This window comes from Pelophylax lessonae, assembly GCF_965119305.1.
Source record: "Pelophylax lessonae genome assembly, chromosome: 9".
Lineage (NCBI taxonomy): Eukaryota > Metazoa > Chordata > Amphibia > Anura > Ranidae > Pelophylax > Pelophylax lessonae.
The window spans coordinates 103,681,456-103,695,702 of NC_138776.1; the positions used below are offsets into that span (position 1 = coordinate 103,681,456).

The 14,247-nt window shown below is 41.8% G+C and overlaps 1 protein-coding gene across 1 annotated transcript in view; it reads left to right on the forward strand.

The window, feature by feature from the left end:
* The window catches only part of SPADH (spermadhesin family member), a 31,980-nt gene extending 19,970 nt beyond the window's left edge, over nucleotides 1–12,010 (forward strand). The window contains exons 3-4 of the mRNA XM_082266813.1: nucleotides 11,581–11,713; nucleotides 11,814–12,010. Coding sequence (XP_082122939.1) covers nucleotides 11,581–11,713; nucleotides 11,814–11,991 — 311 coding nt within the window. The 3' untranslated portion in view covers nucleotides 11,992–12,010. The remainder of the gene's footprint in view (nucleotides 1–11,580; nucleotides 11,714–11,813) is intronic.
* The last annotated feature ends 2,237 nt before the right edge of the window (nucleotides 12,011–14,247 follow it).

Here is a 14,247-nt window from a genome sequence, read left to right on the forward strand (position 1 = left end):
GCCTGTAATAAAGGAGCAGTGCGCTCCGATATTACATGCCATCAGATGTGCAGTGTGAATTGAAACATATACTTTGTATGGCTACATTCGCACTGAACACGCCCACAAGTCGCACATGACCCTTTATTTCTGATGTATCTGGATTGGATCGCACAGTGCTTCACACTTGTGGAATACAATCCTGTGCAAAAAGTAAGTGGCGGGTCACCCTTATGCGATGCAGGAAGGCTGCAAAGTCGCAGACTTCCCGCATCGCATAAGTGTGACTCAACACTCAAGGTACTAGCAGTCCTAGGATTCAATATGGCATTGATATTGCCAGTAGCAATCAGTGTAGGGAGATCAGTGTAATCTATAGTGTATTGCTTGTTCGTTGCTCTAGTTCACTTTCCATTACCTATATATAACACTTTGAGATGAACAATGATCAAGTTTCACATAACACTGACATATCCTAACATTGGTGGGCAGTGAGAAGGATGTCATAAATGAACACAACATAACAGGTGTAGGTACGTTGTTAATACCCTAATGTATTATATGAAATATATAGTATGAGCACCTTCTGGACAATGACCATCAATGTAAGGTGACATTAGATGAACCTTGGGTGTGACCTAGTTCTCAATGTGAGAGGGTTTGTGGAAATTTTATGTGGTGCAGAAGGCCCTTGTATTTACACCACTGGCTAAAAAATAACACATGGCCATCATCACTTTGGATCAGCTGGTGAGAGACTACAGTAAAGAAACACACTGATGAATGTATTAACCCTTCCAAAGTCACACATATATAACACATGATTAAGCAAAATAATTATGTTTGGCATATGTGCCCAAATGATTAGAATCCACAATACAGAATCATTGCAATTTTGGTTTAATGTGTTGAAAAATCAGATATCTGTGACATTTATCTTGTGTGTCAAATCTTTAACAACATTAATGTGTGTGTGACATTGATTGCTGCCAGGACACAGCTCCTCTCCCCACAAAATATTCCAGATATTCCTGGTGGATCTGACGGGCCCTCTGTGATGCCAATCCTGAGCGTCCAACTTGCATTGAGGTCATGGACTCCATTTGGTCACGAGGTTGTGCCTCTCTACTTGTACCTGGCATAGCAGGGTCAGTATCCAGTTGCTGCATAACATAATTTTCTGCATTCCTGCGTAGGAAGTTGTGCAAAATGCAGCAACACAGGACCACGTTATCAACTTTGTACAGTGCCAGGTGTATGGACGTCAGGAATATCCGGAACCGGTTGGCCATTATCCCGAAGGCATTCTCCACAACTCTGCGAGCTCTGGACAACCGGTAGTTGTAGATCCTTTGCCCGGGGGTGAGGTTCCTCTGAGGGTAGGGCTTCATGAAATGCTCCCCAAGCGCAAATGCATCATCTGCGATAAAAACAAAGCTCATACCCTCAACGGTTTGCTCCCTGGATGGCAGGTTCAGAGTGCCGTTATGAAGACGATGAGCGAACTCCGTCTGCTCAATAACTCCCCCATCCGAATTGCGGCCATTTTTGCCAATATCCAAAAAAATAAACTCATAGTTTGCTTTAACTATGGCTAGCATGACTATACTAAAAAATCCTTTATAATTATAATAAAATGTGCCGGAATTCGGAGGGGGGACAACGCGGACGTGCTTCCCATCTATAGCACCCCCACAATTGGGAAAATTCCACTTCTCCAGAAATTGAGCAGAAATCTCCAGCCATTGCTCTGCGTTTGAAGGAAATTGTGGGGGGAAAAAAGAAAAAAACAAGATTTAGTGCTTGAGCACATCACATTATTAATTACACACACAGTTGTCTGTTAAATGCTTATGCAACTTTTTAAAAATATAAACAACAGGAAGGCAATCGTTTGGATTTGGGGATGTAACATCTACATACATTTATTTTACACCTCCTATTGTTCTTATATTGTAAAGGGCCATACACACTATAAGATTCTCTGAAGACTTTTTCCTTCAGATTTACCTTTTCTATGTAGTGCAAGGGCCTGCCAGATTGCATAGGATTTGAAAGTGTTTGTTTGACCTAATATTATTTGGTTTTGGTAAATCGTAAGGAAAAATTGTTCAGAAAATCTTATAGTGTGTATGGCCCATTATACTCACCAGCTAGAGCTGAGATTTACAAACTACGGCCCTCCAGCTGTTTCAGAACTACACATCCCATGAGGCCTTGTAATTCTCTGACATTCACAGACATGACTAGGCATGATGGAAATTGTAGTTCCTGAACAACTGGAGGGCCATAGTTTGAAGACCTCTGAGCTAGAGCTTTGGTATATGCTGACTTTTAGATTTAGCATGTGGGTGGGGGGATGGGTAAGTAAAACTAGGCATTTATACATCAATAAGGGCTTGTGGTCAGTGAAGGTTTTAACATCATTACATAAATATACACAATCATAGGTGGGAATGGATGGACTGATGTATTTAAGATAAATCATAAACTAGGTACTAAAACATTGGCCAAGGAACAATTGTTTGAGGGAAAGTAATAAAATGACACAGATTCAAAATACTATTAACACGCAATGCGTTTAGGGACACATATGGGGAGAATGCTGGGGTGGTTAGTGGGTAATTTTACAAATGGTTAAGATAATCTACATCTTTACTACTATGTGCATGCGGACAGAGGGTAGTTACAAAATAATGGCCTGTGTCAATTGCTGTACATCCAAAAACATCATAATTCGGGTGAAACGACTAATACATGTAATGTAAAAAATAAAACATACCTTGATATAGTCCTTCGGCAAGACCTTGATGATAGCAAAGCAGGTCTCAGGGATGATGACTCCAAGTGCTTGGGGGGAGATGGCTGTGGTGAACTTCAGATCCTGCAGGCTTCTCCCTGTTGCAAGAAACCTCAAAGTCGCAATTAACCTTTGCTCAGGAGTAATTGCAACCCGCATACAAGTATCCTGCTTCAGAATATAGGGGGACACCAGGGCAAGAAGACGGTAAAAGATGGGATCCGTCATCCTCAAATAATTCCTGAAGTCATCAGGATTATTTTCCTGGAGCTCCCTCAGCAAGGACATGTGGGAAAATTGATCACGGTTAAGCAACCAATTTTTCGTCCAGGAGGTCCGGTTCTTCTTCCTCTTGCTCATACGTCGCCTCAGAGCCAAAACTCCAATGCTAAGTACAGCAATGGTCGAATCCTCGGTCTCCATAATAAATTCTCGAACGATGTCTCGGAAAATAGCGAAATGTTGTCAACCAAATAAATGCTACCGAAATCAGCGCGAGATGCCCAGAAGGGTCACGGCCAAACACTCACTTCCTCTTTTGTAGCGGCAGACGTGCGTGGAACGTGCGTTGAACGTTCTGACGTCATTTTCTGTCGGCAGACAAAAGTCCTGGGCAAGTTTTGAGCACTTTTCAACAGACAAACAACAAACACGACAGCCGTGGACATTTGACGGCCGATCGTTCGGCCGACGATCTGCATGTGTGTACGAGGCATTAGACTCAGAGTCTGTAGTGAATTGTCCACTTTCAAAAAAGAGTCTGGTTTGCTATACAAACGTTTTTTGGCCAGAGGCTACCCTAGGTGGACCCTGGATAGAGCCTATTATATGGCTTTAAAGAAAAATTGGAATAGCCTTCTTGCATCCAAAAGAAACCACAAAAAAGACAGAACTGATTGGAGAAGTTCCATCAAGTTGACAGTTCCTTACAGCCTAGAGTTTGCCAAAATAAAACATATAATAAATAGGCATTTGCCAGTTTTATATGGAGATATTAAGTGTGCCAAAGTTCTGGACAAAGGTGTAAATGATGTGGCTAAACGTGCAAAGACTTTAGGAAATTATTTATCACTTAGTTTTTTTTCTTCCAATTCTAATGCCGACAAGTCCCAGACTTGGCTCCACTTCAAAGGCAATTTTAGATGTGGCACCAAGGACTGTCTGACATGCCCACATATTATACTTGGCAACACCTTTTAGTCAACATCGAATAACAAAATATATAACATAAACAAATTTTTCAATTGCAATACCACATTTTTAATCTACTTGATTACATGCAAAGAATGTTCCATACAATATGTGGGTAGGACTACACGCAAGGTGAAGGACAGGTTTAGGGAACACCTCGGTGACATCAGAGGCCGCAAGTCCATCAATGTTGCTCGCCACTTCAATATAGAACACAATGGGGATCTCTCTCTTGTGCTAGTTCAGGTCTTGGAATGCCTTCACCCCCACCGAGGGAGGGTGATGCTTTTCGCCTCCTGTGTAGGAGGGAGGTATTTTGGATATACAGACTCCAGACCAGATTGCCCAAGGGACTTAACTTTGAATGGGACGTTACCCACTTTCATGAGTAGTCCATTACGCCGTCTGGTACTGGGGGTCTGTGTATCCAATTGTGACATTTTCACCTTGTATATCACTTTGGATACTCTATAGCTGTGAATATATTCCTTTCCACCATTTTGTTCCATCTTTTGGACTTTTCTTGGACCTTCTTGGAATATTGGATTCATCTTCTTGGCTCATTGGCTCCTAGGGGTTTGAATGAGAGTTTGGATATAACAGCTGTTATTCGTTGAGTTTAGGGTCCATCTGCCCCAGGGTCTTTTTCAGGGAGATTAGAGTCATGAGCTGTTGGACAACACACAAAGGGGGGAGGTTAGGTGTAGGTGGGAACGAGATGTCAGAAGGGCGAGGGTTTGGGATCACCATTGTAGGTAGAAGGTTTCATCCAACCAGTCAGGCCATTGGATATGAGGCTTAGGGATGAGGGCATTGGGCAGACATGGTGCACCATTTCACTATTGTATTATTCATGCATATTATCTGTTGAACACGCCATTGTCAGCAGTTTTGCAAAATAAGCATATAGCAGATTCATTATTTAATGTTTTTAAAGGATGTATTTTATCAGGATTTTGGCCATACATAGGCTATTTTAATCATTTTATATAATTTATGCATTATTACTGTATATGTTTTAAGAGATGATCATAGTAGTGATTAGCATCAAGTTCTTACACCTTATGACACGCTGGAAATTTCCACATTCCAGTTGGTCAAACAGGGAGGCAGGGGGGATTGTCCAGCGTGCAATAAACCCCATTCAGGTGAGCAGTCTTATGTCCACTTTGTTTTTCTTTTTCCTTTTTTTTTTTTACATTTTTAATGAGTGTATCCTAAGGACAGCGTTGCCTAAGTCTCATTGAGAATTTATGAGTAGTGCAGTTTTTTCTTTTACCGCTAGGTGGCAGTGCACTCAACCAGGGATCCTGCTGAGTCTGTATACATGTTTTCACAGTTACAGACGGAGGCGGGCTTCACACAGAGCTTCTACAGGATGTGATGCAATACAGGTCCTGGAACATTGTTCTACAGGATGTGATGCAATACAGGTTCTGGAGCGCAGAGTGGACGGCGTGCGTTCCAGGACCCGGAAGTCTCGATCCTTCGAATAGTCATGGATTCTGAGGAGCTAGAAAGCACCCAAATAGCTGCATTCCAGCACGAGAAGACGAGTGGCCAACACTGGGGCACTGTCACGATTTTTTCTACAAGTGGACATCAGCGGTCACAAAAAAGAGTTCTGGGAGGGGTAAGTCATCCATACATTCCAGGCCTCATCAGCACATTGGAAAAAGCACACCCAAAATGTGCATACAATTCCATGTCATTACAGATCTTTTGTCTGCACAACCACTCAGGTGCTGTCCCTGGATCACATTCCCTGCTCCGTGGACCCCTTTGCTGGTTGTGGTTGTTAGTTCTGAAGGCAGTTTTCATTTGAACTGCTTCATGAAACATATAACCAGAGGCCACAAAGTTAATGAGGACTAAGGCATATAGGCTTATTAGGAGTGGGTCTGTTGACACTGGATGGTCCCACCCCCTCCTTCCCTTGGGGGGGGGGGGCAAGGGAGGGAAAAGGTGGAGAAACATTGCGCTACTCTCTATTTATACTTCAATCTGCTATGACCCGACCAGCTCTGAGGAAGGGAGCTTGACTCCCGAAACGCGTTAGCGGTTGCAATTTCCAGGACATGTTCCAACATACGTGTGATGGGAATTTGTAACACGATTTCTATTCTTCATGTTTGTGAGTATGCATTCAGCATTTTATTAAATCATTTTAAACAGTACCACGGGTAATGCACTAGGTGTTTGCTCCTCCTTTTCCTTTCTTTCATGCACCCGTTTTGGAGTCCCCTGCTTGAGGAGAGCAGCACGCCAGTCTTTATCTGTCGAGTGAGCGCTTGGCTGAAATATTTGTTTGGGATGTTTGGTTGGATGCTGCTTTATTTAGGATCTGCTGATCTAGAAAGCCCATCTCGGAGTCAAAATTCCTTTTTTTATTTCTATAATTACATAGTTACATAGTTTGTGAGGTTGAAAAAAGACACCAGTCCATCCAGTTCAACCTATGATGTGTGTGTGTTTGCTGTTAACCGTACATTGTATACCCCTGTATGTTGTGGTCTTTAAGGTGCCCATCTAATAGTTTTTTGAAACTATCGATGCTCCCTGCTGATACCACTGCTTGTGGAAGAGAATTCCGCATCCTTACTGCTCTGACAGTGAAGAACCCCTTACGTATTTTAAGGTTAAACCTTTTTATCTCTAGCTTTAGTGAGTGGCCACGTGTCTTATTGTATTCCCTTTCTCTAAAAAGTTTGTTCGTTATGCTAGGGTCGCCAGTACAGTATTTGTACATGGATATCATATCCCCCCTTAATCGTCTCTTCTCCAGAGAGAATAAGTTCAGCGCTTGTAGTCTTTCCTCATAGCCGATGCCCTCCATACCCCTAATTATTTTTGCTGCCCTTCTCTGGACTCTCTCCAGTTCCAGCACATCATTCCTGAGGACCGGTGCCCAGAACCAGACAGCATACTCCAGATGTGGCCGGACCAGAGTCTTGTAGAGTGGGAGGATAATTTCTTTATCTCTGGAGTGAATCCCCTTTTTTATACATGCCAGTATTCTGTTGGCTTTGCTTGCAGCGGCTTGGCATTGCATGCCACTGCCAAGCCTGTTGTCCACCAGTACCCCCAGGTCCTTTTCCATCTTAGATTCACCCAGAGGTTTCCCCCCTAGTGAGTAGCTTGCTTTCGTGTTTCTGACGCCCAAGTGCATTACTTTACATTTCTCAACATTAAACCTCATCTGCCATGTAGTTGCCCACCCCATTATTTTGTTCAGGTCCGCTTGTAAGGTTTCCACATCCTGTATAGAAGATATTGGCATGCTTAGTTTAGTATCATCCGCAAATACTGAGATTGTACTAGATATCCCCTCTCTAGATCATTTATGAATAAATTAAACAGGATTGGTCCCAGGACAGAACCTTGGGGGGGCCCCACTTTCCACACCCGCCCAATCCGAGTACTCCCCATTAATCATCACCCTCTGGAATCTCCCCTGGAGCCAGTTCTCTATCTAGGTACTCACCCTATGGTCCATACCTACATTCCTTAGTTTGTACAGTAAGCATTTGTGGGGAACGGTGTCAAAGGCCTTTGCAAAGTCCAGATATACCACATCCACAGGCTTACCTTTATCTAGGTGGCAGCTTACTTCATCGTAGAAGGTTAATAGATTGGTTTGGCAAGAACGATTTTTCATGAATCCATGCTGATTACTACTAATAATACTGTTTTCATTACTAAAGTCTTGTATATAGTCTCTTAACATCCCCTCCAAAATCTTGCAGACTACTGATGTTAACAAAAAGAAAGGGGCGCACCGACCTAGTGCATCACCACTAAAAATGTTTATTAAAATAGTATAAAATAAGCATTATACTCACAAACCAGATGTGAATATCGCACATAATAACATGTTCAACATAGGGTCTCCAAGGTGGCCAGGGTACTACGCGATGCTGGATGGCATGCTGTGTACCACATAATAAACCACTGTGGCTGGGTTGACGCGTTTCGAGGGCGAACCCCCTTCCTCAGAGCCAAAGGATGCTGCTGAACCTAAGTTGCCCCGTATTTCTATATCCGTAAGCAGGTCTGAATTGTTGGTAATAGTAGGTCAAGTACCGCATTGTTTCTTGTCAGTGCGTTCACCATCTGACCCATGAAATTGTCCTGCAAAACATTTAGGAACTGCCGAGCCTTGGCTGAATGCGCGGTTCCTTCTGCCCAGTCTATATCTGGATAATTAAAGTCCCCCATTATAATGACATTTCCCATCCTTGCTGCCAATCCTATCTGTAAAAGGAGGTCCGCCTCCCCCCTCCTCCCTCTGGTTGGGGGGCCTATAACATACGCCCAATATTACCCTCCCTATAGTGCCTTCCCCTTTTGTAATTCATTATTTCCAGCAAAACTCTTTGATTATGTTTTTCATTTTTTATACACTCTTTGAAGACATATGTGAATAAATTATATATTTATGTTTACAATACAATTTTGAGATTTTCTTTTTCTTTTTTCTATATAAATGTTAATATATGTTCATATATGTTCATTCAGACCGCGTTTACCATCAGGTAACAATTGTTTTTCTTTTTTTTTTTTTTCTTTCTTTTCGCTTTTTTTTCTTTGTTTATTTTCATTTTTACTTATTTATTTTATTTTTTATTTTTATTATTATTTTACTTTATTTTATTTGTTGCCTTTTCATTTTTTAATCTTTATTTTTCCTCTTTTTTTTCTCTATTTGATTCTCTTTCTTTCTCCTTTTTCTTTTCCTTTTTTTCTTCTTTTTCTTTTTTCATTTTCTTTAGTTTTCCTTCATGTGGAGTTTTCTTTTCTTTTTTCTATTATAGAAAACTGCTAGTTTCACTGTTGTAAGCAATCAGTCCTTCATGGCTGGCAACCTTGCAGTTAATTAACGAGAATTGATTTCAGGTTGCAGTTCACTATTTATGCAGCATCTCCACATATATCCTCATAGTTATAACTAAGTGAATCTAATTTCGTGAAACGCGTCAACTATGCCTGTCCTCTGTCTCTGATTTTTTGTACATTATGGATTTTTGGAGTTTTCAATAAACACATTTTATTCATTTTCACTTTCAAGTTGGAGTGTGGTTATCTACTTTTATCTACACAGCTGCTGGGATTGTGGATCTAACTAGCACCCAATGTGGATGTCTGGACATTATACACCTGAGCGTTTTTTTTCCTTGTGTGTACTTCAAAGCAGAAGTGACACCTCAGCTCCCTTCCTCAATTCGGATTGGCGGCCCACGGATGGTGACTCCACCCACGTACCCAGACTAGATGACTCTCGGACGGTGGCTCCTCCAGCAAGGCAGATCTCTTTGGCTCGCTCTCTCCCGCACGGTGCAGTAACCCCTTCGCTTCTGCCATAACGCAGCCTGCATGAATAGTACTGCAATGCAGTCGGTGTTCCCTGCCACAGATACACGTACATCTGCCTCTTCTGTCTTGACGTGAGCTCCAGTTGCACTTTTGCATTCACAAGCCAACCAAACTCCCTCACTGCTGTTAGAAATTGTTCTGCTGTTACCGACTACAAGGCAGACATTTTTTTTCTACAGCACATTTACTGATACATCCCCTGACGTGCTGATCTCTGCGTCCCGGTTCATTGCTTTTTTGACCATAACTTGAAAGCAAACTTGCACTGTAAAGCAGACATTATTTTCTTCTACTGTACAGTACATCCTTTCTCTACCAACACGCCAGCACTTTACTGGAGACGACATGGCGTTTCTTGGGTAAATGTTCGGTTGTTGACGGTAGCAACCACTGCTGTAACTCAGAGGAACGATGATGCCCCCAAATATAGCACTGTCCCCATAGGGCTTGCTTTGTGTTCACTTATTTGGCCTCCTCCAATTACCTGCAGACAGTCACTTAAGGACAGTTCACTAATCCATCCTTACTCCCAGTTGCTTGTTACTCAATAAACAGTCCAAGGGTTTTGGTTTTATATTTATTGTGGAACTTGGATGGGAGAAGGGAATATTGAGATACTCCCACTTGAACTATTTACAGTTGATAAGGACAACTCTGCCACGTGTGTGGAAGAATTAAGTCATCTTATTCTCTCTAGCAGCAGACTTGATGCAACAACATTATCTTCAGGACACTCTAGCATCCCCTTGACTGACACCCTTCCACTGACTCTTCCAACAGAAGGGGTGAACCTCTCAGAACAGGCCCCACTACACAGATCTGTAATTGCTGTACAGGAAGAATAAGATCCTCTCCAGTGTCTCCTTTCCAGTCATCTCTGCAGAAAATCTGGGTTCAGCTCCTCTCTGTCTCTAAGGCCCTCAGGTCAACCATCTGAGACCACATGGCAGCTTCTACAGAGGAGAGGCAGCCACCCCTCCCTCCGGCACCCTTCTCTCCAGCTGAAAGACCCAGAGCACATGTGCCCTTGGGCATTTATACTTTATCCCAACATGCACCAAGGCACTTTCCTCTGCCAATCACTAGGGCTGTACTAAATGCCAGTGCACTCATTTGTCAGGTTTCCTCCCACTGTCCAATATGCCTCCCTATTGGACCAGTGTGAAACACTTCAGACAAACTGAACTGCACCTGAGCACCATGAGCAGACCTCCCTAGCAGATCCTGCTCTCTGTGTAACAGACTTACCTGACTTCCTGTTCCTCGTTCCATGTTACCTGACTTCCTGTTCCTTGTTCCATGTGTGACCCCACCCATCCTTTACTTAAGGCGTGAACTTCATTCCCTCAATGTCTCAGCAACACGTCAGACGCCGATGATCAGCTCCCTCAAGCCTTCATCTCCTGTGACTGTTCTTAGACTACCTCCGTCCTTCATACTTTCTACACGACTTCTTGGATCACTGCTCCATCTACTAGCAGAACAGTGTACTACAATTTCAGCTAAACTGCAGTTCCCATTTAACTCAGGTAACAGCAAGTATATTGCCTTGATCTAAATTGTTTCCTCTGCTAAAAAAGTCTCACTATGATGTTACTGTAGCCTGTATGACCAAACCTCACATTGGTAAACATATCTCCGTTACTGAGTGGTTGACTTCCGCAGCTGAGATCCATACGGGTAATTACGTTATTGTTACACTCTGGTAGGCAGAAAAGATCCAAAAACTATATTCTCTCTTCTACCACCTACATAGCAGGGCGCTATATCCGTAACACAGCAGGAGGTTCCCTTGGCTGGCTCCCGAAATGTACCATCACAGGAATATCCAGAATAGGCACTCGGCCATATACAGTGTTACCATTGAAAAGAAACACAGGAGGAGCCTCATTTCAGTTAAATCCCATTTAATATAAGGATAATGCACTTACACAGATTAGACAGAAACAAGCATGGTATGCAATCCACAGCACCACCACGGGACCCGTCGACATGCATGATGGTGTTACAGAACAGCTCCGCCTAATGCGCTTCCCCTAATTGGCCATTATCAGGAAATGAAGAAAGGAGTTGTATACTGCCTTGGCTCAATAAATCATGTCTCACACAGTGAAATAATTATTAAATATTTTCCATTCAGAAGGTTATATAAACAATATTGTGATCCAGGTAGTTAAAAAGCAGACACAAATTTGCACGTATTGTTCCATACTTACCTATATTTTATTTTGCCCTAGAGAAATGTGGAGAGGTACTGACTGACCATTCGGGAGTAATATCTAATAAAGCATATCCACCTAACTTCTGGTGTGAATGGGTAATTGAAGCAGTACCAGGAAGCATTGTAGAACTCAGTTTCTCCTACGTAAAGTAAGTAAACCAAACATATTTGAATTATATAAAGTAAATGCTCAAAAATGTATGTAAATTGTAAAACCAATAAACTTTCTTTGCTATTTTATTTTGAAAGGATGGCTCCTGAATCTGTTCTGGATTGTAATTTCGGTGCTGTGACAATATACGACGGATATTCAAACAACAACATTGTGCTTGGGAGGATCTGTCACTATACAGAAAAAAAATTCTATTCCACTTCCCCAGTAATGACAATAGTATTTGCAACTGATTCCCTTAACTCTGGAGATTAATTTGAAGCTCACTATATTACTCAAGTGACTCCTACCTTTGCAAAGAAATGTGGGGAGGTACTGACTGACCATTCAGGAGTAATATCTAATAAAGTATATCCACCTAACTTCTGGTGTGAATGGGTAATTGAAGCAGTACCAGGAAGCATTGTAGAACTCAGTTTCTCCTACGTAAAGTAAGTAAACCAAACATATTTGAATTATGTAAAGTAAATGCTCAAAAATGTATGTAAATTGTAAAACCAATAAACTTTCTTTGCTATTTTATTTTGAAAGGATGGCTCCTGAATCTGTTCTGGATTGTAATTTCGGTGCTGTGACAATATACGACGGATATTCAAACAACAACATTGTGCTTGGGAGGATCTGTCACTATACAGAAAAAAAATTCTATTCCACTTCCCCAGTAATGACAATAGTATTTGCAACTGATTCCCTTAACTCTGGAGATGAATTTGAAGCCCACTATATTACTCAAGTGACTCCTACCTTTGCAAAGTGATCAGACTTGTGCTGTGTTATGCAGTGGTATGTGACTAAGTGATATTTGATCATGTTTGAATAAATGCAATCATTAGGTGAGGCTATGTGTGAACTTATAAAAAATCTCTGTAAAAATGTCAAAGCATTTGTAAAGCCATCACAAATAATCCCCATAATGTGTTTAATACGTTTATTTTCTATGCCCATCTAGAGGCCAATATGTGGTATTTTCCTGATTGAGGTATTTCAGGAAAATACCACATTATTGCCACTAGATGAAGCTGACAATCATGAGAAATAAACATTTTAGATGCATTACAGGAATTATTTGTGACAGCTGTGCAAATGCAGTAGGAGTGTACACGCGAACAGCAAATTTCTTAAATAGACCCCTAGGTTTTTACTATTTTTATAATTTTCCTTTGGGTACATGTGTGTCTATTTAATGGGAGTCCACAGAACAAATAGAGAAAAATATCAGCCACCGCACACTATACAAGCCCAGCATGTAATACGTTATAGCAGGTACCTCCATGACTAAGCCCCGTGGGTGGGATTACACATGTTGGGGGGCGGCTGAGATGTTTCTCCTATTTGTTTTGTGAATTACATGGAATCTTTTTTAATTGTACCTACAGGTAAGCCTATAATAAGGCTTACTTGTAAGTACTGTGGATATCTCCTTCTGTGGATATCTCCTAAACTTGCACCTTTTCCCTTTTTCTGTGCAGCCAGTACTTGGTATGTATGTATATGTATATATATATATATATATATACCGTAGCATCTGTACACAAGCTTTTGTGCAGGTCAGAAATGCTTTTCTTCCCACACAAGTCAATGGGAATGCATGTTGTGTTTTTTTTTTGTTTTTTTATTTAGCCCATCTACACAATTTTCTGATCCTGCAGGTAGATGTCATCAGGGTAGACACTAACCTCCTATCAGGAAGTGACAGTAGGATTCAGTAGCTAGTCACAAGGCCAGGCACATAAGGGGGTTTAAAGGCTGTCATATAAGTAGCATAAGATGAAATCACTGGACAATCAGACTGTGGAAAACATTGTGTTGTTTAACTGTATTAAGAAACACGGAATGCAGCTCCTTAACACTTATAAGTGCTTTATCAGAGTAAAAAAGGGGACAACATTAAATATAGACCACACCTAAAACCAGCCTTCTCGACCCTGATCTATTAAAGCCTAAGCATAGCCAAATTAGGGGGCTGTCATAGCACTCATCAAGAGAGCCCAACTATGACTGCCCTTTCCTCCCAGCTGCTCCATTCATAGAAGCCATACTATATATTCTATGAATGGAAGGGGGGGGGGGGGGGCTATTAATCATTCACCCATCCTCCATTCATAGATCATGTTTCATTCTAAGAAGTTATAGTACAGCTTAGTGGGTTAGGCATGAACAGATTTCTACAACTTACTGATTACACTATATTATGGGAGCTGAATTATCATTTTTGGAGGTTCCCCAGGACCTATAACTTATTTCAAGGGTTCTTTGATGGTAAGCAGGTTGAGGAAAACTGAAATAGAGGTTGTCCCTAGTAAAAAGCACAGTAAGGGCTCTTTCACACACTCCGTCCGTTGGACGGAGTCCGTTTTTCTCAGCGGGGGATCGAGCCGCCGACATGTCTCAGCTGACATCCGATGCCCCATAGGAATGCATGGGGGGACCGTTCAGATCCGCCAAAAAAACGGACAGGCGGATCTGAACGGTCCGCCTGTGTGAAAGGGGCCTTAATGTTAGTAAATAATG